The 26,532-nt window shown below is 42.4% G+C and overlaps 2 protein-coding genes across 5 annotated transcripts in view; one reads left to right on the forward strand and one right to left on the reverse strand.

Moving 5' to 3' along the window:
• Positions 1–1,021: 1,021 nt before the first annotated feature.
• RWDD4 (RWD domain containing 4) lies at positions 1,022–22,240 on the reverse strand. Of its 4 annotated transcripts, XR_010794682.1 has the most exons (8): positions 22,091–22,240; positions 20,710–20,790; positions 19,158–19,267; positions 18,919–19,063; positions 17,643–17,760; positions 16,359–16,408; positions 4,138–4,526; positions 1,022–1,081 (listed from the first exon to the last, which is right to left on the reverse strand). XR_010794682.1 is itself a non-coding variant. In XM_066632695.1 (7 exons), the coding sequence occupies exons 1-7, from the start codon at positions 22,112–22,114 to the stop codon at positions 4,506–4,508; spliced, it is 549 nt and encodes a 182-aa protein (XP_066488792.1). In that variant the 5' UTR covers positions 22,115–22,240; the 3' UTR covers positions 4,097–4,505. The 4 variants fall into 4 exon arrangements, 3 of the variants coding, with proteins under 3 accessions (XP_066488792.1, XP_066488791.1, XP_066488793.1); XM_066632695.1 differs by lacking the exon at positions 1,022–1,081 and having other exon boundaries at positions 4,097–4,526; XM_066632694.1 differs by lacking the exons at positions 1,022–1,081; positions 4,138–4,526 and adding an exon at positions 8,912–12,776.
• Positions 22,241–22,593: 353 nt separating this feature from the next.
• Positions 22,594–26,532, forward strand: part of TRAPPC11 (trafficking protein particle complex subunit 11) — a 38,879-nt gene continuing 34,940 nt past the window's right edge. The window contains exons 1-2 of the mRNA XM_066632350.1: positions 22,594–22,701; positions 25,768–25,992. Coding sequence (XP_066488447.1) covers positions 25,789–25,992 — 204 coding nt within the window. The 5' untranslated portion in view covers positions 22,594–22,701; positions 25,768–25,788. The remainder of the gene's footprint in view (positions 22,702–25,767; positions 25,993–26,532) is intronic.

Genomic DNA, 26,532 nt, shown 5'->3' on the forward strand with positions numbered 1-26,532 from the left:
CCCCATGGAGAGGAAAGATGCAGCCCAGAGCATTACAAAATTGTGCCAGGGGTCTCCTGGTGCGCTGCCATTCTAGGACGAGATGAAAGACACAGCCCAGAGTGGAGAGAAATTGTGCCTGGAGTGGGGCAGCGTTTTCATCTCCTCCAAAGAGACAGAAGATGCTGCCCAGAATCACAGCCAGAGATGCTGCGAATTGCTGCCTCTCCAGCTGTGATTCGCAGCCAGACTGGGCAGCCCCCTCTCCTTTAGAGGAGGAGAGGAGGGGAGCAACCTAGAGTGCCTGCAGCATGCCAGGAATTATGACTCCTGGTTCACTGCTGCTCTGGGCTGCTCCTTTCTTCTCCTCCTATAAAGGAGGTGGGTGGTGGCCCAGAATCTCAGCCAGAAAGGCAGCAACTTGCAGCCTCTCCAGCCAAGAATCTGGGCTGCCCCCCCCTTCATGAGGGTTATTTTAAAGGGAGGGTTATTTTAAAGGGAAAGAAGCTGGTGGAACTGCTTCTTCCAGAAAACCCCCTCTATACCCAGAAATGTCTTCCTGTCCGTCAGCAGGGCACTTAACATTGAGCATTAGTGCTGCTCCTGCTGCTGGCACAGAGGCCTAGCACTAAGTGGCACTAGCCTCCCCTCCTGCCACCACAACATGCCCTGTGGCATTTACATATAACTGGCCAAATAACTCAATCTCACTTCCTTAGTTGTAAGGGAGGAATATTTGTATCACAAGGGCTTGTTTTCAAGGCAAACAGTTCCACTATCTAACTTCCTGTGTGACCTGCATGTGGCAGGTCAGTATATAATCCAGTGAAAGCACTACTTTAATATTCACGTGTTTGTATATCCACCAGCTACAGTCAACCAGCTACACTTGAGTTGGATATGGGAGCTAACCAAGTAAAACCTTGAGTTCAACCAGCTAAAATTTCCCAACCTTGAGTCAACCAGCTACAAGGTGGTGAATGGCAATGACATCATGTAGGATACTTTGGAATGTTTGATCCATTATTATTCAAATACATACAGTCATATTCTTCAGTGACCTCTTGTGAATTGGAGGCAAAGCAATTCTTTCTTGATGATCCTGTAGGAAAACAATGCAACATAAAATCTTGCTGTTCCCCAACCTTGCACCAATCTATTCATGTGAGGCCAATAAAAATAATTTTCTTCAGTGTTATAAGGCTAAGCAAGTACAGTTGGCTTCCGAAAAGCAATTTTACTGATGTTTAGAAAATATTAGTACCTCATGGTTGTTTCCTAACAGCTCGAGCCTATTCGTTTCTACTCAGAAGCAGGGATATGCTGAAGTCACTGTGTCAAGTCGTGTGTCACTGACCCTGAGTTGCAAGTCAGGTCTGGGTCAGTGACATTTGTGACTTAAGTTAATATGAATCCTGACTAGAGTTGAGTCTTTGAGTTGTTCCCATCCTTGCACAGCAGTAAGCCCCATTAAATTCAATGGAACTTGCTCTTTTTTAATTTTTTAAAATATTTTTCAAAAACAAATATAAACAAACACACATAACACAAAAAACATACTTCACTACAAAAAACAAAAAAGGTGCAGGAAATCATGTATCACTAAAACTAATAAATCATTACATAATCAATTTCATCTTCTAAATTTACCTCTTAATATAATTTTTCATTCATCATTCATCTATCATATCATATCAAGTTATATATGTAATACAATCATCTAAATGCCCTATCATATATTTCTAAAACTTCATTTTCAACCAAGCATAAAAAGGTTTCCATTGCTCAATTTGTGTTGGTTTTCGTTGGTGATCAAAATTTCTGAAAGTCTGCCCCCTTCTGCCACATTCATTATTTTCTCTTTCTCCTCTTCTTACTCTTCATGGAACATGTCTCAAAATTTTGACTTTATTATCATCCACTAACCATTCCTTTTCCTGTGAGGCCTTCAGTAATTTGTCACTGTAAAAGGTTCTGATGAATTTCACATAAATTTCTCTTGGTAATTCGTGTTTTCTCAGATAAAAAGTGTCCACTCTTCTCACTGAGTCCAATTCTTTAGATATCTCCTCCATCAGTGTATCAATCCATTCTGATATTAATCTGACAATCTGTCACGACGTATCTTCACCTTTCTCTTCTGGTATATTTTGTATCCTCACCACTCAAGCTGCACTATCCATCTGAATTTCCATTAACACTGCCTCTGCGTCATGCTGATTCTCTTCTATCTCCGGTAGTTTATGTTGATCTTTTCTTATCTTTTTCCCCAATCTCTCAATCTTTGTTTATTTTCTTCTGATCTAATTTTCGCATCCATCAGTTGCCAACTAATTTCATCTAATTGTTTAGTTAAAGCATCTACGCTGGCTTGGGTCTGTACAGATTGGTTCATTTGTTGCTGTACTGTTGCCAACAGTTTTTCCATGTTATCTTGCATAGTCTGTTTCCAGTCTTTCCCTTTTGATTCCTCTTGTATTAATTTTCCAAGTCCCGTCTCCAACTCTGGCGAGCTTTGAACTTTTACTGTTTTACCCACCATCTTCATTCTTCCTTCCTGTAAAGCTCAAATATCTGTTATCAAACAAATCACTTTCACTTTCAGTTATCTATACATCACATCACATCAACAATCAATCCTCTAATCCAGGGGTGTCAAACTCGTTTCATACAGAGGGCCGAAGTCAGCATTCAGGGCTCAGATGAGGGCCAGAAGTGATGTCATTAAGCAGAAAGTGACATCATTAAGCAGTTAATAGCCAGAAATCAGACCCTGTTCTCATATAGAAACTCATTAACTGCAAATGACAGAAGAGAAAGTATGCAAATCTTGATCATATTTCAAGATTTGGGAAAGCCCAATTTTCATGTTGGCTGCCATTTCAGCTGTAACACCACAGCAGCCGAGAGCCTGCGAGCTGAATAAAAAGCTTCTGGGGGGCCGCATTCGGCCCCCGGGTCTTACGTTTGACACCCCTGCTCTAATCACTCATCAACAATAACAAAAGAAAATTATAAAGTCAAGTAAAACCTTTTGCTCAAAATGTTCTTTAAAACCACTAGATGTCCTCAGCATATTATCTTCTTTGTTCCACTTATAAACACAAATCTAGTTCTTGCAATGTCTTTCTAGATGTCACTAGATGTCGCTGGTGCACTGTTCTTCTATTTCTTGTTTCTGTTTTTCTTATCTGTTATTTATACTTGTAACCTTGACAACCGCATTCCTCCATCCGCAAGAATGTCAACACAACCAGCCACTCTTTCAGGCAATCCCAAACAATAATATCAAGCCAAAGCAATAAATGCTCCAATACACAAACTTTGTCCAAGGACAGTTAATTTGTAATCCACCGAAATTCAAAGTTGTAAAGTTATAATTATATTTTCATATATCCATAACAAGCTTGGCAAATCTCCTCTACAATTTCTCCTCACACTGATAAACAGCTGGGGGGGGGACCTCTCCCCCTTCTTCTCATGGCGGAAAAAGAACTAAGTCAGGCAATCAATTACTCAGTCCACACCAGGCATACACAAACGGAATGACACTTACTTAGATTTCTGCACATCTTTCCCTGCTGGGGCCTTCAGCTTGATTCAGCATGAATTCTTCACCATTGCTGCCAAGATGGCGGAATCTCCTGGGAAAGCCCCCCTGGCTGGGCCTTATCTGCTCAGGGATCAGCCATCACATGGAGGAGTTTGTCTCTCCTGACAAACAATCCTCGGGTCTCCTCAGATCCACAGTTTTGGGGAAACTGTTATGTTTCCCAAAAACATAACATGTGAGTTATGTTGATGTAACAGTGATACAATCACATTTTGTTCCCTGCTACAGGAGGTTTGGCATTGTAAAATAAAGCATTGTTGTTACCTTGGATCTATCTTATTAATGCTGAGATTATTACAGTTCCTATATACCATTTCCCTGTATGCTACAAGTAATAGTTAAACTATTGTTAGAATAATTTATAAATACATTTCATTTTTTAACTGGTTTAATGGAGTCTATCAGGTTCCAATAAGTGAATAATGAAAATGATTTTTAATAATCATATGAAGGTTTAATAGATTATTTTAGAGCTTCAATTTACATAAATAGACAAAGTAGTTTCAATATAATATTTAGGTTAAATTTTGTCAGAATGCACTTACTATACGCCATGGCATCTGAGACACGTTTTCTTTCATGTAAGCTGTCCACATGGCTTTTGCAAAGATGTTTAATGTGTAAATGGAAAAAGCCAACTTTGGAAAAATTTATATTTTGTTGTCTTTTGGCATTGCCAGAAGTGTTGTAGCTTTCTTCTGAGTGAAGAAATGACAGCTTATACTTGAAAAATTCTTCCAAATATCTTCTTATGGCAAACAAAAAAGGTCTTCTTTCCTATTTCCCTTCTTCTTGACTTATGGAAATGAATGAGTTTACTGACTCCTTGGCAGCACTAATCCATAGCAACATTCAGTGGCAAAACTGGTTCAGGTTGCCATACAAGTTTCAGCTTCCTTTGAAGTGCTGTTGACTAGAGTCTCAACCCCAATAACTAACAAAGAAACAAGGAAAAAGAATGAACCAAATATTAGCCATGAACATTATTTTGTACTTAGTTTCACAATAATATGTTTAGTATTTCTGAAGGTCTTCTAACTTATTGGTCAGAGGCGACGACATATGTTTTTCTCTTGGGGTGGGGGGAGAGGAAGGAAATTCACCTTCATGTTATAAGCACAAAGCTTAGCTTGAATCATATTCTTGCATAAATTATTGTGAAGGAGAAACTGATATTGTTTAGAATTATTAAGGGGCTGTTTCTGCTGGTAGTAAAATTCAACAAGCTGGATTGACCTTTTTCATCAACTAAGTTTAAATGATTATCTGAGATCAAAATGACTACATAATGAATAGTCATAGAATGCTTATTTCCTCAACAGGCTGTCTGAAATTGTGTTGGCACAAATTACTGCAACTTTTTGTCTCTGCAAAATTAATCAGAGATCTCTACTTGCTTTGTTCCTTGACACTGTAGTAGGTAATTGACACTTTTGTTTGTGAGATTACTCAACTGTTCCCTGCTCAATTCATTCTATTATCTGAAAGGCCCCAAATGCTACATCAGTTAGAATAAATATGCGTTTTGTGATCCAGCAACATCTGGTATAGGCTACTGTCTTAAAATAACTTACATCCAACTCCTACTGTATGATAACCTTTTAAAATTATGGTGCATAGCAACATCTCTGACTGGTAATTTGTAGTTTCTGGTTATGTGACCATTGCTGTGTAGCTGCTGTGCTTGTGTATTCATGTATCACACCACAGTAGTCTACAAAAACCATTTGGGGCAGTGGATGCAGTGTTTACATGTCACATCAGAACTGCTGTCCCATAGGAAATATGCTGCCATGGGAAATAATCATATTGTCCATCACACATAGCACTAGTACACTATGGGACCAATGACGCAGCAGTGGTGATCATTGGTTGGCAACCTTCAGTCTTGAAAGACTATGGTATAAGCCTACAGCACCCAGTATTCCCAGGTGGTCTCCCATACAAGTACTAACCAGGCCTGACCCTGCTTAGCTTCTGAGAATCAGACAAGATCAGGCATGTGCAGGGTAACAGTTGTCTTATCAATTGGCCCAAGGTTCAAGCAATCGGGTGAGCATAGTTACAGTTCCCCAAATGACCAGACGCACAGGTGACTATTTCTTAAAATAGAACCATAACTGAATGTAGCTCCACATTTTTCAAACTTCTCCCCCCCCTTTTTTTTTTTTGGTAGTACAGTCTTCAAGTATCACCTTTTTGAGTGAGTTTCACTGTCAACAGAGATGGGTGCTATACACAGGAGTGGGTGATTTGACCTTGTAGTTAGGGAACTGCTTGTCCATTTGCTGCTGCTTCATGATCTCTTCTTCCCCTCATTCTTCACTCTGTCCCCCTCATTCCCTGACTTGCACCTTTTTTTGAAGCACCAGGCCTGGAGTTGCCAATCCTCAAGGACTGGCTTTAGAGTCTCCAGGAGTTAGAATCCATCTCCAGGTGACTACTGAAGCAAACATGGAGATTTTAGCAGAGACTCCCTAGCGCAATGCTATGTCATACAGTGCTTTTCTACAAGGCTATGTAGAAAAGAAAATCTTCAAAAATAGTATCCATCAGACAAGCCTAGCCAGACCACCATACAATTCATCTTGCCACTGGTCCACCACTACTCCTTCTATTTGAACTTCCAGTGGAGGCAGGCTAAGTCGAGCAGTCAACATGGCAGTGGGGTCTATCACCTGCTATACACTGAAGTACCATGGATGGGAATATCCTGGTTGAATTGGCTTCACTGAAAGGGGCAAATTGAATCCACTTTTGCCTATGCATTTTCTGAATGAAAGGGACCTAGCTGGAAGATAGAAAGGAAGGTTACTGCTGTAGAGGAAGGGAAGGCACATGCAGTACTTCCTAAGGCAGTGGTTCCCAACCTTTATAGCACCAGGACCCACTTTTTAGGTATGACAACCTAGCAGAATCCCCTATCCCCAGATATCATTGTTTTAATTAATCAGATTTGGAGAAATGAATGGAAAATGAGAGAAAACCTGCAAATTGTCTAATTTTGTTGTTGCTGTGGCCAGATCAATGTAAAAAAAAAAATAGGTTTTTTTCACTAAGGCACTCCTTATTCCAGGAGGCCCACCCTGGGGCCTTCCTCTATAAGATCTTGCAGTAGGTAAGCTGTGTAAATCAGTAAAACCAAGGTGGTTTTTAAAAAAAGATTTTCTGGGGTGAGTTCAGTTTTTTTGCATGATTTACATAGAAATTAATTTTAGCACTCAGGACAGTGCCCATTAAAAAAAAAGTTCAGCATGTAGACTACCCTAGGTTACCAAATGCAACAATAATTTTCAGGTATGTGGAAACACCTTGAAATTAAAAAAAATTATGTTTGGAGGTTCCCTGAAAATGTTGCAAAAACGTAACTCTTTAACTGTTGCATAAACACAACTACAGTAGTAAATGAGTTCCATGACCCCCTGAAAATCACCTCGCAACACCCCAGGGGATCATATCCCCCAGGTTGGGAACCAGTGTTCTAAGGTATGTTACCCAGGAAGTGTAAAAGCAGCCTGCATCCTCTACAATGCACCATGCTGCCGAACAGATCTCCTACCTCTCAATGTCTTCCTTCAACTCTGATTTCCTATCGAGCTGCTGTATGCAAGAAAAGAATGAGCAAGCTATTCTAGTTTGTTTAGCTTGTCCCCAGAATTGGTCTATTCAGATAAATTGTCATGGCAACTAAATTTACACTCCAAAGAAAATGAGCAGCAAGTTTCCTCTCCCTGGGGGAGCTATTGAATAAATGCACACAATCTCTTCTGTAGCTGGCAGTCCTTATTAGCTTCACATATGTGATCTTACTCCCATCTAGTATTGACAGATCCAAAATCTGCTCCTCCAAAATGTTAGTGCTTTATTAGTATGATTAATTTTAAAGAAATGGCTTTTTTTGTATAGTAACCAAGGAAACATACAGGAACTCACTGTCAAATATGTGATGGAACTGGGTTTTTTGGTTATTTAGAGGAGAAAATTGCTCCATGTAAGACCACAATCAGATGAAATTGTGCTTTCTGAAGGTCAGAACACAGTAGAGCAGTGATTTTCAACCTTTTTCATCTCATGGCACACTGACAAGGCACTAAAACAGTCAAGGCACACCATCAGGTTTTTGACAACTGACAAGGCACACCAGGCTGCCAGTGGGGAGCTCACATCTCCCATTGACCCTACTAATAAATGACCTGTGGCACACCTGTGGACCACTCGCACCACACTAGTGTGCCATGGCACAGTGGTTGACAATGGCTGCAGCAGAGAGTGATTTTTTTTCTGTAATGAAAGCTTTTGACTTGCATATTTTGTTGTTTTATGTGATGATTTAACTAATTCCAACAAAGGCTTGACCAGAAACAACCCCTGCACAGGAGAGAATAGTGTTGTGTAGCTGATTGCATCTATGCGCCAGGTCCTTACTGCAACAGGTGCCAGCATCCTCCCCACAGCTATCCCTACTCCTGCCAATCCAGCACTGCCACAGTGAAAGTTTTGGCATTGCTTATCAGATGCCCAAAAGGCCTCTTCCCCCTGTGTTCTCCCCTTCTCTAAATAGTGTTTTCCACATGGGATAGGGACAGAGTACCTCTACCTTTAACCACTGTATAGAAGAGGAAATTTTGGCAGGTGCAGCGCAACATGGCCTTTAAAAAGCTGCAGCTGCCAAAATTCTCTCTTCTATACAGTGGTTAAAGATATAGGTACTCTATATCTGCTCACCCTGGATAGGGAGCATTCACATGCATCCAAAATCATGATATTTCAGAGAAAATACAAGCTGGTCAGGGAGGGCTTTGTTCCTGCATGCCTCTGGGTTTCAGTGGTTCCCCACATCCCTCATTTTGTCAGAAATGTATCAGAACCGCTCCACGTTTTGGTAACTTTGGGTGTGCAACATTTGGACCTCATCCCCCTGCCAAATTTCAGTAAACATCCTGAGCATCTCCTTGGTCCACAAAGGACTCCTCAGATGTTCAAAAACCCACATGAGAAAATCTAAATTCATCAATTAGGAGGGTGGTAAGTGGCAAAAAGATACTTGGACTGTCTGAGGCACAAAGCACATGGGACAAATAAATCTATATGTGTAGTGCTTCAAGTCATGTGCTTTTTCCATGGAGAATCTCCAATACCCTGTAGATTTCTAAAAGTTTGGTTTGGGCTTAAAGCCATTTCTGCATATATGCAACAGGGCCAAATGTGTACACCTGTGGACCAGGCAAAAATAGGTTTTAGTCATGACTAACTTTGCCAGGATATAATCCAGCATGCCCAGTGATCATATATAGAATAGAAATAAATGCACAACAAAGCTGTTAAATAAACAATTTATTTAAACCACTTTTTCCACAATAAAAAATAGATGGTATTAAGGCATCTTGTGCTCTATTTCCATTTATATAGTTAAGTGAACTTTCAGCTACAAGACAGCACAGCTATACAAATTTTATTTTATCCACCTTTTTGGTGTAATGGTAACATCTAACTCCTTATTCACTGACAAATACAAGGAAAAAATGAAAATTCCTATTCTTAAAGGGAAAGAAATACCTGAAACTGAAATACATGGAGTCAGGATAGCACCTAGGACTGGGGCAGTGCTACCTGTTAACAGATATGAACTACAAGAAATTCATTTTCAACAGAACAAATAGACTGATTTGTTAGTACTAATCTCTTCTTCAGCACAGATTTTCATACTCTTAGAATTAACTCTCAGGCAAAGTTATCACTATTCATTGCTTAAAAACTAAAAATCCCTGAAGTCTAATGACATTTAAGATTCCACTCCTGAAGCTGAGTGAATGAAAACAATCACTTGTTATAATGTTCGTAATCCTCAAGATACAGTGGCCCTAGACAGCATATTAGGACGTGTATTTCCATCTGGACTTAAAGAGAGATTGAAATGTGTGTCTTCATCTTCACATTATACAGGGGTTATGTGCTGTATGGTGTGTATTAACAAGTATAGCCTGTCCCTGCAATATGTGCCACCTGCATCCACAGATGGATTGCAGGACCAGCTGCTCAAAATGCAGAAAAATAAATTTCTACCTTCCCCTTTTCTTTCACTGCACACTACAAGATCTTTTGCAGGATAACTGTCTGAACGGGTCACAAATCTAAGAAGGGATGCTGAAGAGTCAGAAACAGAAGTCAGGCTTAGAGAAGGGAATAACACACTAATCTAGTCTCCAAGTTATGTGCACAGGGCAGTCCACACACACACACACACACACACACACACACACACACACACACACTTCTGTTTTCCATTACATTGCTCCTTTCCAATGAACTTATCAAACAGTTTTTGATGCTGTCTGCTGTAAGTTCCCTGTTAGTTTCCCTTCTTTCTAAGGGCTCTGGGGGGTAAAGACTGGTCTACTCCTAAATCCCTCTGTACCAATGAAGCTTAAAGATATGTAGGCATAGTAGATTATGCCAGTAGTGTACCCTGTTGTGCCAGTGTTGCATTATGTCAGTGTAATGTTACCACACCATCATGACACAGCCACTATGAGGCCCAAAAGTGGGCAGAGCTCAGGGAATGACAGTGGAGTACTGAGCCTTTGTGGAATCCTATGCTCATCCAGAGATTAGTAACACCACAGGCACTGGAGTAACATTTCAGGTGGAAAAGAGGAAGCAAGAAATAAAAACCACTTCCATTAGAGTCAATGGAGATCTCCAAATGACTGCCTCCTTTTCAGAGTACTAACTGGACAGGCCATGGGGCCATGGCTACCAATTGAGAAATGAGTTCTCAACATGCACTTGTGAAGGCAGTGGGGAGCACATCCATCTTTGGGGTGAACATGAGGCACCTGTTGGTAATGCTGGCCAAATGCTCATGATTATTGTTTCTTGCACGATGATAGCCAGGGCATATAGCAGGTTACACAGAGACTGCAAACAGAGTTATTTCCACTGCAACTCTCTACAGGGGGTGAGGGAATATTATTTTAATGTACAACAAATGAACCAATGAACTTGGGTACTAAGGAAATAACAAATAAAACTGAAAAATGAGCAATGGAAAATGAGGACTGGAAAAGCATCTGGGTGTCTGCACTTTTTCTCACTCACTCAAATTCTGTTGAGCATCTAAGCACAAGAATCTGTTGCAGCTGTTATCAGTTATTATGGACAATTCATTTTCCACAAGCAACCATGCTGCCTTCCAACGTATCTGGAGTCAAGATGTCCCTCTCTCCATTAACACCACCAGCAGCAGCATCTACTGAGAATTCAGCTATTCCTAAGGGATTGCCCCTACTTGGCACCATTTTCATGATGGGGAATGAGCAGGTCGTGCTGCTGGAGCATCAGCAAAGGTTACAGGGTAGGGTTAGTGGATCCCAAATGTTTTTGACTGGCAGCTCCCTTGACCTATTGGGCTACTGGCAGTGGCTCTCTTATTAGGGCTAGTCCTATATATCGTATAGGATATCACAAGAGTTCTGCGGCTCCCTGGCTGGATTCTGCGGCTCCCTGGGGAGCCACAGCTTACAGTTTGTATACCACTGGGATAGGTCCTGATAATTCACTACCTTTCTGTTTCCCCAGGCACTGGTGGTGTGATAAGCCAGAGAGTGCAGAGGGATGAATGGAGCAAGACTTTGCTCTGAAATAGGCAGCCAGTCTCATCACTAATTGTCAGAAGAATGGCATTCCTTCAGTCCTTCTCTGTTTGCTGGGCAAGAGGTGGTGGCTATGCGACTGCCAAAAGAATCAAAATCTGTCTGAGAGAAGGCCTAGAGCCTAGAGCTGCAGGTTTCTGTGCTACCCAGGGGTGGATGACAATGTTGGTACATGAGTGCCCAGGTACTGTGCCCAGGTACTGTTTTGCTTTCTCTTTTGCAGTTAGAAGTACATTGGATTCTGACTGTTATATGGTGAAGCCTTGGCATAGCAGAACCACAGTCACGCCTATCATGATTTTAGTCAATTATTGTTCTCAAATTTAGCCTTGTATGATAGTTCCAGCTTTGTATGTTTTTATCTAAACACTGGACAAGGAATATTTGATAGTTGCAATTAGACTAACTAGAATGGAATTAAATAGAAAATAAAACACAGGGTTGTATCCTAAGGAGCACATATGGAAATGTGGAACAATACTTTGCACTGTTCCAGGTGTGGTTGTACAAGCAGTTGCACAACAATGAGGTACTGATAACTTTGTGTGACATACTGTATTATGCAATGTATTGTGCATGCATAACGTCATGTCAGGATTCCATTCAGATTTCTGTTGAAGAACCATGTGCTACATATGTACGTACATGTGCACAGGTGCCCTTATTTGACTGGAAGAGTAACTGAGGCTACAATTCTATACACACTTACCTGGGAGTAATTCGCATTGAACTCAATGGTTCCTACTTCTGAGTAGACATGCCCAAGAGTGCACTACTAGAATTCAAGCCAAAGTTACTACTCTTCTTTAGACAAATCTAAATAATAAGTAGCAGATAGTAATGCATTTCTACCCAACCCACATGTGTACACATTTGATCCCCTTTGCATATATGCAACATTGGACAGAAATGGCTTAAGAGGCCAGGACTTCTTAAGGAGCGTAGGAGTTCCAAATGACTTAATTCAGTCTTTGTATGATAAAGTATTAGACGATTCACTATCAGATATTTTCATTACTCTTTTAGTACTCTGCTCCACAAGTTATGGATGTCCAAGTTAAAGGATGGCTGTACTGGCACTTTCATGCAGGCACAGTACATCTTTTGGTGTTGCTTTTGCACAGTGTGATAGTGTTGGGCTGGCAAAAACTGGATGTTTCTAGTGACAGATGTTTCAGCTTGTGTACAAACCCTGGAACCTAACTGCTATATATGTACAGGACTGTGCGTACAGAGTGAAACAATACAGTGATAAATTGCATATTGCTGCTTTCAGAGTCACATTCAAATCAATCTATATTGCTTTCACATACCTTCCTTAAAAGCAAACACGTGATGCAAAGGAAGTGATGAATATCAGTGGATGAACACACTCTTGGACATTTAAGTGTGTGAGAAATAAGTCATTTTATAAAATGCAAGTGAAAAAATTACAGAAAGGCAGTTGACTCCAGATTGCGCTGTAACAAAAGCTGGCATGTTCCTATATCAAAGTCCTCTTATTCATCATCTTTGGAGCCTGTTTTGCTCAGCTGTAAAAAAAGACAAAAATCCACAATGTTTATCATTTTTTCCCCACACAAATCCAGTTAGTGGCACACAAGTCCCATTGAAATCAGTCACATAATTTAGTCACGTAACATAAGTCTCACTGCACAGCACACTTACTATGGATAGAAGCTCTCTTATTGACTATAAACATTGATTCTTTGAATTCCAATATATTTAATCACCAGAAAAATAGATTACTTTTGGGGAGAGTCTTGGGGAAAAAAGCCTTGCTAAAGATTGATAAGAGCATGATGCATCAGACAGTGTGGCTTGTGCCAGCAAGTCTACACCTACATCTTGTCCTTCACAAATTCCTTCGCTTTGCTTCTCAGGTGCAACCCTGTTATCAACTGACATTATAATACATATATTAGTACTGTACTAATAGATTTGTAGGTCACATCAATGTATGAAGATGTGCAATGAGCAAACACCTTTAAAACAACTCAAAAGTGAGTTGTCTCCAGTCTCACCCCTCCACACCACTACTTTGCCCAATTCCATGCTGTACAATAGGTTTATAAGATGCTACACAGAGGCTGGCAACAGTTGCCTTTGCCAGTGTCCAACAGAACAGTGTTATGTCTAGGATCAGCAACAAAGGGAATTTACTTCTTTTAGCTGTAACAGGGTCTAGATGATCAGTCATGTTGCCTCGCCCTGCGTGTATGCATTTTTAATGTAAGAGGCAGACACTGTAAGAAGCAATTGAAGATAACCTCTTAGGACAAAGAACAGTTGCAAGCTCCCACTCCCCTATAACAGAAGCCAAAGGATAAGTCCTCTTCCCCACACGCCACAGTCTTGATCCAGACTTAGAGCCAAATCCTGTGGTTCACAGTGCAGCTCTGCGAACCACAGTCGCAAATGTGCTGTAAGGCACGTTTGCAGGGCTTACTGCTGGGCTCCCACTGGAGCTAGCCCAACACCAGCCAGCGCTGGGCTAGTGCCCGGCGGACGTCTGCATTCCGTGGCTTGGCGGTCTCTTGGACCGCCGGGCTGTGGAACAGGAGGTGGGGGCATGGCCAGGGGCGTGGGGGAGCGGTCCTGGGGAGGGGGGAGGCGTGGCCAAGAGGGAGATGGGCCGGGGAGAGGCAGATTTGCAGAGCCGAGCTCCGCAGGATCCAAGGCACTCAGGCAGGGCTGCTCACCCTACATGAGCGCCTTTACTTTAGCGGTGACCAAAAGGTCGCTGCTAAAGTAAGTAGCCCCATTGTGGGGCTGCTTCCCTTACCTGGGGGAAGGGGACAAATGTCCCCTTCTCCCAAGGAGCCTCCCGCGGTAACGTGGGAGGCACAGGATCCGGCGGGAGCCTGCCATGGGCACTGTGGGCAGCTCAGGATTGGGCTGCCCGTTCCCCTGCTGTTCTGTTTACATTTAAAAAATATTAACACACAGGGCTGAACACCATGATTAATATGTCTAATTTTACTCTCAGTTAAGACATTTATTGATATAATTGTGAAATGCAGTCATTGTTTCTAGACACCTCTTGAACACTCACAATTCTTGCTTCTAAAAAGACAACATGAATAATACATTAGCGATAACTTCAAATGAGACCTATAATGCAGGTAGTTGGTCTGTTACAAAAATCTCTAATAGAAGAAAAACCAACAAATTTGAGCTCTAACAAAAGAGCTGGAAAGACAGGGAGCCTGCACGTCAGACTGAGAACTTGACACTGTGACTACAGTACTGTTAAGTATTTTTTTTTTTACCAAAAGGGACTGAAATAATATCTTCAATGTCTTTAAGATATGGTTAGAAGCATCCATAACAACACTGGATAATTTTTACCACAGGAAAGTCAACTACTTATAAAATTTGCAGACGATACTACAGTGGTGGGGCTTGTTAGCTGGAATGATGAGTCTGCTTATAGGAAGGAGGTACAGGAGTTATTGTGGTGCAAAGAAAATAATCTCTCACTTAACACTCACTACATCAAAAAAACTAAAGAATTTATAATTGACTTCCAGAAAAAGAGGGATGTACACACACCATTATACATAAATGGTGAGGAGGTGGAGAGGATTGCTAGTTTCAAATTCCTAGGTATTTACATCACAGAGGACTTCTCATGGACTATTAACACCAGCATGTTGATAAAAAAGGCACAAAAGCGGTTATATTTTCTGAGGAAGCTTGGGAAGTTAAATTTGGCACAGCAGCTGCTTGTGTCTTACTATCATTGCACCATTGAGAGTGTCCTAACCTATGATATCTTGGTGTGGTATGGAAATTGCTCTGCATGTGACAAAAAAGCTCTGCAGATAATTATTAAGATCGTACAGCACATCATCAACCTTCATCTACCAGCTTTGGAGGACATCTATACACCTCGCTGTCTGCAGAAGTCACATAGTATTCTAAGACCCCCCTTCCATCCAGCTCATAAGTTCTTTGAACTGTTGCCTTCGGGTAGACGATACAGAACTATCAGAGCATGCACCACATGATTCCTGAACAGTTTTTATCCCACAGCCATAATTACGTTGAATGAGGCAATATAGTTGTTACCATGCTCCTGGGCATTATGGTCTGTTATAGTGTTTTTATATTATGATGCATATTGTATAGAAAGTGTGGGTGAGTGTGTAGAGCGTGATTGTTGGAATTGTAGTATATATTTATGCTGTAGCACAATGACAATAAAAAGTCACTACTACTACTACTAACTACTTATTAGATAGTTGTCCTGAAGGGCCCTTGAAAGATACTGCATTTGGGAATTTATCCAATAACATTTTAATCTGTTCTTGTGATTAATCTCAGATTATCCTTTCACACATGCAGATCATCACTTGATAAGCTGGGACAAGTGAAGAATGCAAGAAGTTATGTTTTAGGTTTTTATTTCATTCAATATTTTGATCTCAGCTTTCTTGTAGAGTAGGGCCTCGGTATGCATGGGGGATCCGTTCTAGGAATCCCTGTGGATACTGAATTCTACAGATAATGTAATCTTTGGCGGGGGGGCACATGCGGCATTGCAATTCCTTACCTGGGGGCCATATCCAGCCCTCTAGATGTTACGCATGGCCTCTCCATGCCTCAGAAAAGCTCCTGGATACCACTGAAAGACATTTCTGTTTCGCTCCTTCCAGTCGCATCTGGGAGGCTTTCTGAGACGCAGGGAGGCTTAATTGAAAAAGTTCTTTCATTCCTGAAATTTATTGCAAGGGGAGGGTAAACAAGGTTAGTTAAAGCTTTTAAATTTAAAAGCATTAAAATAAAATTTAAAATCTGGACATTCATTAAACTTAAGCAATTGTATTTATTTTTAGATAATTGCATTTGGGATTAGAGTGTATAATGCCTTAAAACTGATCCAAGGAAAAGATGTCAAAATATTCCTGCTTAGAATTATTTTAACACAGGCATAAAACTCAGAAAGACCAAAATACTTACATGCTAGTTTGCAGGAAGAAAATCCAAATGGCATTCATGTCCACAATGGTTAACAAAAGGAGGAGGGAGAAGGGAGAGAAACAGTTTAGACACTGCTAAAATCTGCCAAAAGGGTATGAATCAAATATTTTCAATTGTTGAACAGTTACCTTGATTACATCAACCCAATTCCATCCACGAGGAAGTTCCCCTTTGTGATCTGTTTAAAAGCAGACATGGCAAAAACTCTCTCATTACTAAGTTAGTCAAAATGGAATACCAAACTATGGCCAAATCTCAGGCTCTGTGCTTCCTTTACCCTGCTTGTACTCCTTATAGTGTAATCATATGCATGTTTACTCAGAAGTCTCATTATATTCAACAGGGCTAACTCCCAGAAAAATATGTATAGGATTGTAACCTTAACGGGTTACTTCCTAATATGTGGCAAATTGTGATGTGCTATTACATCCAAATTAACAAACTATGTGTCTGCTTGCCCTACAAACCAGGATTACAAAAATGGTTCAAAATGCAATTTCTTATTCAGTTTGGTAGGGGACACAAACCCCACAGTTTGCTGGGTTGAATAACCTAGTAAACTAGGGTTTGGCACAAACTAGGAATCTCATTAAGCAGAATGCCCAAGAAAAGGAGAGGAAAGCATGCCAGCACAGGGCTCATTAATATACAGTAGCATCAAACCATGGTTTGACATTACATGTGAATCAGTGAAAAATGTAAATTTATTTAAAAGTTGCACAAAAGGCTATCATGTAAACATTGCAGCATCATAACAATTTATAAAGCACTCACTTTTTAAAGGCACTTTACAAAAACACTAGAAAAACTATGTGTTTTGAAGAATTCTAACAGCCCAATCCTAACCTGTGCTAGAACAGGCAGGCCAGCTGGCCTATTCCAGATTCAGTGCAGGTTTGAAGGTGGAAGGAGCGCAACTTGGGGTAAGGGGACCTATGTTCCCTTACCCATAGTAATGCCCGAACCACTGCAAAGGGGCTACTCGGATCAGTGTCAGCGAAATTGCTGGCACTGATCCGAGCAGCTTGGTGTAATGCCAGGCTGCTTGGGAGGGGGATTAGGGATCTGGCCTAAGTGCCAGAGGCCAGTCCTGCCACCCGCCCCCAAATGCCCCCATTCCACACTCCCCAACCCTCTCAGCGCATACTAACCCCTGCCCAGTGGGGATTTGGCACACAGAGGCCACACATCCTCACGCCAGCCTTCCTGACTCTTAAGGAGGCGCAAACGTGCTTTACCGCATGTTTGCAATACTCCCAGGCCAGTGCAAGGAACTTGCGCTGACTCAACAAGTGCTTAGGATGTGCTGTTATTCACTTATATATAGCTTATTTTTAAGTTACATAAGGTTACACATAACAAAATACAGCTTTCTTAAGATCTGAAAAAGCCATGGAGCGTACTACACAAACCTGTTTTGTCTGCCAACTTTCGTTTTTGTGTCTTAGACAGTTGTTCTTTTTTCTCTTTTTTCTTACTAGGCTGGGCAACATCAGGATGTCCAGCGGAGATGCAGTTGTTCAATGCTGTCTAAAAAAAGTATATTTTGAATAAAGATTTTCTGCAATTTATTAGTATTTGCCATGAATTATGGCCCAATCCTAACATCCAATTTACAGCAGCCGACAATGCATGAGGTGAACAGGCAGTGACCATTTTAAAAGCCACTGTTGCAAAATGGCAGGAGCATCAGCAGCCTGCTGCTGTGGCCGGTAACTTGCTCCGCTGCAGTTAAGCTGGCCTGGAGGGGGGAATTCGTGGGTATTATTGTATTGGCAACTTTCAGTCTCGAAAGACTATGGTATCGCGCTCTGAAACGTGGTTCTGGTACAGCGTCTAGTGTGGCTGAAAAGGCCAATCCGCGAGTGACAATCCCTTCCACACCGGGAGCAAGTGCAGTATGTCCCTGGTCTGTCTCCCTGGCTTTTACATAAAAGTAAAATGCACTTTTATGTGACAGAGTAAACAGTATTTTTAATCAGTGCTCCTTATTTATCTAAAGAAGTGAATACTATAACCAGAGAAGAACATTATCATTCAATTCTAGACAACAGTTCAGCAAGCTTTGGTAACAGTATCCAAATGATTCGAACCCCAAACAAACAATTATTAATACCTTATAGCAGTGGTTCCCAAACTGTGAGCCGTGACTCCCAGGGAGCCACGGAAACCACAGAATCCTTGCAAAAAACCCACAGTCCTGTAGTCCTATTGGAGAGACACAGCCAATGGCCAAGTAGGAGCCGCCCGTTGAAAAGACTGAGGAACCACTGCCTTATAGATAGGGGTGTTTGAAAAGAGTGTTATTTATCTTACTCAGAAATAAGCCTGTTGTATTCAGTAAGGCTGTAATCCTATCTTACTCACTGGAAACGAGCAAACAAAAAAAAACCACATCTACCTATGTGAATTTATTCTTATGGTGCCATTTAAAAAAAATTATACCTCACCTTTCTTATGCTGGAACAAATGCCCAAGGCGGCTTACAAAATTCCAATGAAATTTACAATATATAAAAACAATAAATAAAAATAATAAGAAAAATGACAAAACTGGAGATTGACAAATTAGACCTAAATGAAGCAACAGAGCTTTTGTCTGGTATCATGACAAAAAAGGGCAGTATTAATATTTAGAAAAACCTATTAACAATTTCAGATAGATCAACAACTAAAGTCACAAGCTTACCACAGTATTAACAGGTTGGTTCTCCATGAACAACTCTCTATTGTCTTTGGCATATTCAAAAATTGTGTACGTCATGGATGTTCCAAGGTTAATTTCGACTTCCTCCATTAATTTATTCAATATACTTTGTTTTATAGATGAAGATCTAGAGAGATAAAAATACTTTCTTATAGAGATGAGTAAAAAATGGTTATTACAGAAGAAAGACTATTGTAAGTTTTAAAAGTTGAACTACTTACATGGCATTGTTGAAGAATGCGTCCATAGAAATGGCTGGAGCTGTTTGGGGGTATGTGTCAGGCCATGATATTTCTATTAAGAAAGCTTTAGGATCTCCACTTTCACCGATCTGAAGAATAGTTACAAATCATGACAGGAAGTTAATGTTCACACTCCCTTCTAGCCTGCATGCTTGTCTGCTAAAGCAAAACGCATACTTGCAAAAGGCTGCGTGCATGCTTGCTTGATTAAAGCAAGAGCCATTTCGCTTGACTTGTATGAACATAAACAAAGGTAATGGGTGTGTGGGTGTGAGAAGGGTGTGAGAAGATAGGGTTCCCCCTTATCCACAGTCTCTGGTATCTACCTGGGGGGGGGGAGGAACGTATCCCTTGTGGATATTGGAGGACATCTAGATACTATCTTTCTCAAGGCAATGTACAATAAAAAACATGGATAAAACATTAAAATAATTTTAAAAGGTACAAGATTAAATGATACAGATAAAAATAGCAATAACATAAAAGTAATGGCATAAAAGCAGCAACAGAAGATGAAAAGGTTCCCTAGAAAGTTTCACCTCCCCCCACAAAAGTTAAGACAAATTATTTTTTTAAATCATCTGGAAACCATATAAAGAGGGAGATGTTCTCATATATTCTGGTAACTATTTCCAGAGACATGGTGTCACAACAGAAAAGGCCTTGCACCTTGCTTCCATCCCTGTGACTTGCCGCAATCTGAAGCCCCCTGGCTTCAGATGACAGTGGTGTCCTGTGCGGGGCCCTGATTATTGTACTGGATGCGCAAGATTATATGGGAGAAGACATCCTTGAGGTCCTTGATATTTAACAACTGGAGAACCATATTTTGAACAATGCTATATAATGAAAAGCATAAAATACAGAAATAAAATAAAATGAATCTACAATTATATTTTGTCCTTTTGTCTATTAAAAGCAATCTAGTACAATACAGTATATTTCCATACCCAATATTTTCCAGAACCCGCTTTCTGCTCTGGTTGAAAAAACGATGAACAGCGTTTGCAGAGACCCCAAGCACAGATAAACATAGGGCACAATCCTAACCAGGTCTACTCAGAAGTAAGTCCTATTGTGTTCAATGGGGCTTAATCTCAGGAAAGTGTAGTTAGGATTGCAGCCCTAGTTTCATACCAGGTAGACTATGCCTGGGAACAAGGCAAAGATTTTCATGCTGCTTATAGTAGGTACCACAGCAGCATTCCCTTCCCCTCCAGTCACCTCTGATACATCCATACCTCTTCCAAACAATCAGGACAAGTCAATAGACATTACTAACAGGTAATCCATTATTCTTAGGGCACAATCCTAACCCCTTATGTCAGTGCTTTCCAGCACTGGCATAGCTGTGCCAATGGGACGTGTGCTGCATTCTGCAGTTGGGTGTCACTCACGGAGGCCTCCTCAAAGTAAGAGAATGTTTGTTCCCTTACCTCAGAGCAGTGTGGCCCTTATGTCAGTGCTGGAAAGCACTGACATAAGGGGTTAGGATTGCACCCTTAGTTAATATGGCTTTGTACAATCTCACCCTATATTGAAAGGAAACAGGACTAAGTTCTCTAAAACACTCATCGCCTTCATAAATGGAACGTAATGCTTCTAGCTCCATCTGAAAGGGAAAAAAAACAAGAAAACTGTTAATTTTAAATCTGAATAGAAAAACGCACAAATTTTTAAAGGCCAAGAGAGAGGTACAATCCCATAGCAGAGGATCAGAAGCACATAACCAATATATGATCGTTTGTATGAGCTTTATAAACCCTATTTATACAACTTATAGCACAATCCCATCTTGCACTGAAACAGGCAGGCCAGAAGGCCTGTGCTGTATCCAGTGCAAGATTGGGGCCACAAGTGGCTCAGCTGGAAGCAAGGGAAAACTCTTCCCCTTATCCCCGGATAAGCCACCATGGCCCCAATGGGTCTCCTCAGACTTGCACCACCTCAGGTGGTGGCATAAGTCCGAGGTGGCTTTGTGCTGCTCCACACTGCTTGGGGAATGGGGTTGGGATCTGGCAAAACAGCTGGGTTCCAGCACCACCTCCTGCACACCAAGCTGCCATGGCAGCTGGACGCAGCCTCCATGTGTCAGCGCAGCTTGCTCCCAAGGAGGTGCAAATGTGCTTTAGGGCATGTTTGTGACCCTCCTAGGCTGATGCGAGGGACTTGCGCCAGCCAAGCGCAGGGTTAGGATTGCGCCCTTAATATCTGAATGAATATCATCTTCTTCAAGCTTATTTCTAAAAAGAGTTAGCCCCACTGAACTCTACGGAATTCACTTCTAACTAGAAGTGCATAGGATTGCACTGTAAATCATGATTTTTATTTCAAATCAAAAAGCAACTGAGACCATCACATTTCACTTGGATACAAGATTTTTTCACAGCCACACCTACACCCTCAGGGAAGGTTTGCCACTGAAAAGAGTGAACTGCGCAGGAGGGTCAGTTGCCTTTTTTGAGGCTGAGCAGTGGTTTTTGAAGGCACCCTCAGTCTTTAAAGCCATTTGCTCTGCAGTATTGGGGGTATTAGTATAGTCTTATGAGAGCGGGTCCTGGTGTGGGAAGTGCTGTCTTGGAGCCCATGCCTACTCAGAATTAAGTCCCATTATAGTCAATGGGGCTTACTCCCAGGAAATTGTGGACAGGGTGGCAGCCTCAGAGCCCAAGCCTATGCTAGTCTACTCAGAAGTAAGTCCCACCAGAGTCAATGGGGCTTATTCCCAGGAAAGCGGGGCTAGGAAGGTGGCCTGCACCTGTTGAGGCTCCCACTGCAGCCAGACCTTCCAGGGCCAGAGGCGGGGCTGCTCTTCTCCACCCTAGCCCCGCCCCGCCCCCTTCGAGACCGGCTTAACCCTTTCAATGCCTGCACTCCTCCCACACGCAGCCCGCCCCGGCCGCGCGCCTCACCTCCTGGTCCTCGTTGGCCGTCATGGCGCGACACGGGGGGAGGGACAGCCCTCCTCCTCCTCCTTCCCCTCCCCCTCGCCGTCCTCGAGAAGGCTGCGGCGCCCACCGCTGAGGAGGATCCACGCACTCCACCTCAGAGAGGGAATCCTTTCTGCGCATGCGCCGAAAATGACAAGGCGGGGAGGGCTCGCGAGCGCTTCTCTCTCCTTCTATTGGACGGCGTCAGCACGCGCCCTCACTCCTTCCCGCTTGCTATTGGCCAGCCGTTCCTAGCCGCGCCCCCTGGCGTTCCCTTCGCTTTCCCCTCCTCACAAGCCGGACTCCTCACAAGTCTTTGGCTTGGTCCCGCCTCTTTACAATTCCCTCTTTTCATTGGTCCTTACGTTTCCTTTTGTTGTGCCCGCCCACTTTCCTCCAACCAATGGGCTTCGCGTACAGGGCACGCTCGGCGCTCATTGGTGGTTGGAGCTATCGCTCTCGGCCGCTGGGTTTCCTCAGTCAGGCCTGCAGTGTACATTGCCCCCCATCTTTCAGTGCTGACGGCTGTGTCCCTGGGAGCTGAGCGGGCCCCTGGAGGGCGAGCTGCTGCGGTGGCTGCCTCCCCTCTGCAGGTGGGGTGCGGAATGCCTGACGGGGGTGCGGGAGGGAAGAGCACGGGGTGGGCTGAGGCGCCCAGCTGGGAAAGAAGGCAGGGGGGCTCCAGGGGGGGCAGGAAGGGCAGGAGCCTCCCCTTCCCAGGCATTTGAGCCTCATCCTGTGCATGTCTACTCAGAAGTAAGTCTCATTAGAGTCAATGGGGCTTACTCCCAGGTAACTGTGGGTAGGATGGCAGGCTCAGAGCCCAAGCCTGTGTGTGTTTACTCAGAAGTAAGTCCCATTGCATTCAATGGGGCTTACTCCCAGGTGAGTGTGGATAGGATTGCGTGCTAAGTCACAGCATGAAACAGGGTGGTGCCTCTCCTGGAAACAGGATTATGGGTGGTGGCAGGACTTATTTAGGCAGGTGATTGTGGGATGCTCTCCCTCTAGTTAAGGGTTGCCAACTAGGACCCATGAGAAAGGTAAAGGGGTTAATTTGTGCCCAGGTCCATGGTCCCAGATGGGGGGGGAGGGGCAGGAGCCAAAGGAGGGACCCAGAAATTTCCTGGGGCTTACATTTTCCTCTCTCACCTGCGGTCACTGCCCTGTGGGATGCTGGGTGTGTGGCTGCTGCTGTTACTGAAAATCATATGTGCTGGGCCAAGGAATGAATACATGACAATTCTCCACGCAGTATCAAGTCTGGGAGGAGACTGGCCTGCTACAATAGCTCCTTGGTGTGTAGATCTGCTTACCATAAGAGCCCAGGGATGCAGTTTCAGGGCTACAGCTGCTGCAGAATATGCTTTAGTGCACACAGGACACTTTCCATTCTAGCGTGAGCCTAACTATGCTGATGCTGACTTCCTATATTTAAAAGATCTTGGAAAGATTTAGGAGTGTGTTTGGTTTTTCATATTACTGTCGCTGCTGACGCTGCATGGGTGGGTAGACGTGGGCTCTATATTGGGAAGCCCAGTAGACCTGGGCTCCAAAGACTATTTCAGCAGTTGCCACCCTTCCTCTGCCTTATTTTGCACCCTCCTCACCCACCAACCCCTGTTCTGCCCTTTCTTGTCACCGCTCTCCCCACCCCATCCTCCCCTTTGGGAAGGAGCCCAAAAGAAACTTTTTACCTCTTGATAGCATTCCTCTCGGAGGCCCTGGTGCCCACAGTTGGTCTCTACCTAGGGACACTCATATGCTCCCCAAAGTCAATAAAATTGGACCTGGATCCAAGAGTTCTAGTTTCTGCAACTAGACTTAGAGTCTCAAGAGGCAAGCAGGTCATGTGAAGGGAATCCCATGTTTTGGGTGAGAGCCTGCAGTTGATTTGTTAAGATCGGTGCTGTCACATGGGGCAGAATGAATTAAACTGAGTACAGCCCATCCTGTTCTATTCTCTTTCTGACTGGTGTATTCTATCTGTTTGTGGCATCAACAATTTGGAGTACAAACGGAATACAGACATACTGTGGCATCCAATTGCACCCTGAACCCCTTTCTGCCTTTTCCATCTTGCACCTGGTTCAGTGTACCAGTGAAACAAAACTGTGACAAGGCACGTGTTGACCAAGTTATCACACTTGTTAGAATAGATGAGATTGACGCCTTTGGATCACTTGACCCTGCGGAACAGATCCCCGAAATTATGAGCCCCCTTTCCTTTTTTAGACACACACCTGAGGTGTGTCTCTTTTTTTAATGCACTATGATCACTGGGATAACTTTAATGTATTGATGCTTTCTTTATTTTCTTCATATTTAACAGCACCACATTTGTATAGTATAAACCTAAAGGTTTTTTCTTGTTGGTATGAGCCTAGTATCCTTTGCAAAGGTTGCAGCACTTCACCTGGATTTAGGATCCTCTCTGAGACCAGTCCATGAGTAGACATCTGAACCATTAAAAAGTTCCATAAAAAAGAACATTTCTTTGGTTATGGGTTTTTTCTGTCACAGTTCTATACAAATAGTGAAAAATGTACTCATCTTATTTAATATTTGTTTTACCTGATGGCAGAATACAGGCATGCCCCCCATATCTATGGGGGATACATTCCTGCTCTCCTCACAGATATAGAAATGGGATAAAAGGGAACCCTATACTTACTATGGCACCAAACACTCCTGTCTCTTCCTTTGCTGCCTGTTATAGAATGTTGGAAAGAGGAACATGAGAAGTAGCCTGGAACGCTGGAGGAGAAAAACTGTTGGTTGGCATTCTTTAGTCTTGGAAGACTATGGTGTCACGCTCTGAATGGTGGTTCTGGAACAGAGTGTCCTCTCCAGTGCGCGAAGCCTGGGTAAAGTAGGTATGGAGGATAGGCTGTTACCCATGCAGCAAATCCCCCCTTTCCATGTCGCTGAAATGGTCCAATGGAAAGGCAGAGGCCAATACGGTTGGTTCCAGCGGCGTCGCAGGAGTTGCCAGAACGTGACTGTGTTCAGCCATGAACTGCCTCAGGGACTCCGGCTCCGGATTTTGCCTCGAGGTTGACTCCTGAAGCCTTTTCCATAACTGGATGTAGCCACAAGGCAGTGGAGGTTTGGGATCAGAGTTTTCCTTCTCTCAGATGAGCTGCCTTCCCAGGCTGACGAGTCCCATCTACCCGGTGGCTGTTTAGTTGCCTCTTACGACAAGTACAGCCAAACTGAGGGCCTATTCTCATCCCCAGTCCCCAGGAGGAGAGAAACTAAGAGAATGCAAACAGGAAGTTTCCTGTTCTGGTTGTCTCCTTTCTCCAGCGTTCTAGATGGCTACTCAAATTCCTCTTCTTAGCATTCAATAACAGGCTGCAAAGGAAGAGACAGGAGTGTTTGACACCACAGTAAAGGAAAATGGGTAAGTAATGGATGCCTGGGGGGGGGGTGGAGAACTACGGATAAGTGAGTACATCGATATGGGGAGGAATGCCTGTACACTAAATATTCTTGTCAGCTTTTGTTTGGGTAGAAGAGGAAGTTGTGTTTTTCCTTTTTAAATGGAAATAATTCTCTTCTTTCCAGCTTTTGATATGCCAAACAATATATGTTTTGAAAAAAGCTATTTCTTTTAGGGAAAAAACCTATTTGAATAGATATGATTGATGTTTCAGATTTTACTTCAAACTGTCAAGATGAGCCCTTCACCGTGGGACTTTCCAGTGGAGCTATGTTGCCGGCCTATGGCATTTGTTACACTCACAGGCTTGGATGTCGTGTATAATGCTGTTCATCGGGCAGTTTGGGATGCTTTTTGTGCAAACAGAAGAGCAGACAGAGTACCAATTTCTATCAAAGTTCTCCCGGGTGATCATGAGTATCCTAAATGTAGAACAAAGGTATTACTGTCTTAAAAAGAAATAAATAAAATGTGTTGGCCATAAGTTTATTGTAAGATATTTGCTGTTTGTGGTGATTCTTTAAATGTTTGTATACTTGGTTTCCTGCTTGTTGGTTATTTAAATGCTAGAATTAATATTATTAAAAGCCAGTTTGCAATAACAAGTGTAACTGTGACTTCAGTATACGAACTTGTTATGAAGGTTAAGATCCTTCCTCTGTATTTGATTGTCACAAAGCAAAATGATTTATTTAAAATATTTTTGTGATACAGTAATAATAGTTGATATGCAATAATATTTGATATATACACACAAAGCACTTCTGTACAGCAACCCTGTGCAATAAGTAATATTATCCCCATATTATAGCTGGGGAACTGATTGTTTGATTTAGTGAGTTTGTGGCACAGGTGAGGTTAGAACTTGGGAGAGCCCAGATCAGCAGTTTAATCTTCGCTACGCTCTCCAATCTTTCTACTTTTACAGATATTTAGGTGGGGTGCAGAATAAAAGATAAATCCTAATGTGAAAGCAAGC

This window comes from Tiliqua scincoides, chromosome 6 (genome assembly GCF_035046505.1).
Source record: "Tiliqua scincoides isolate rTilSci1 chromosome 6, rTilSci1.hap2, whole genome shotgun sequence".
Lineage (NCBI taxonomy): Eukaryota > Metazoa > Chordata > Lepidosauria > Squamata > Scincidae > Tiliqua > Tiliqua scincoides.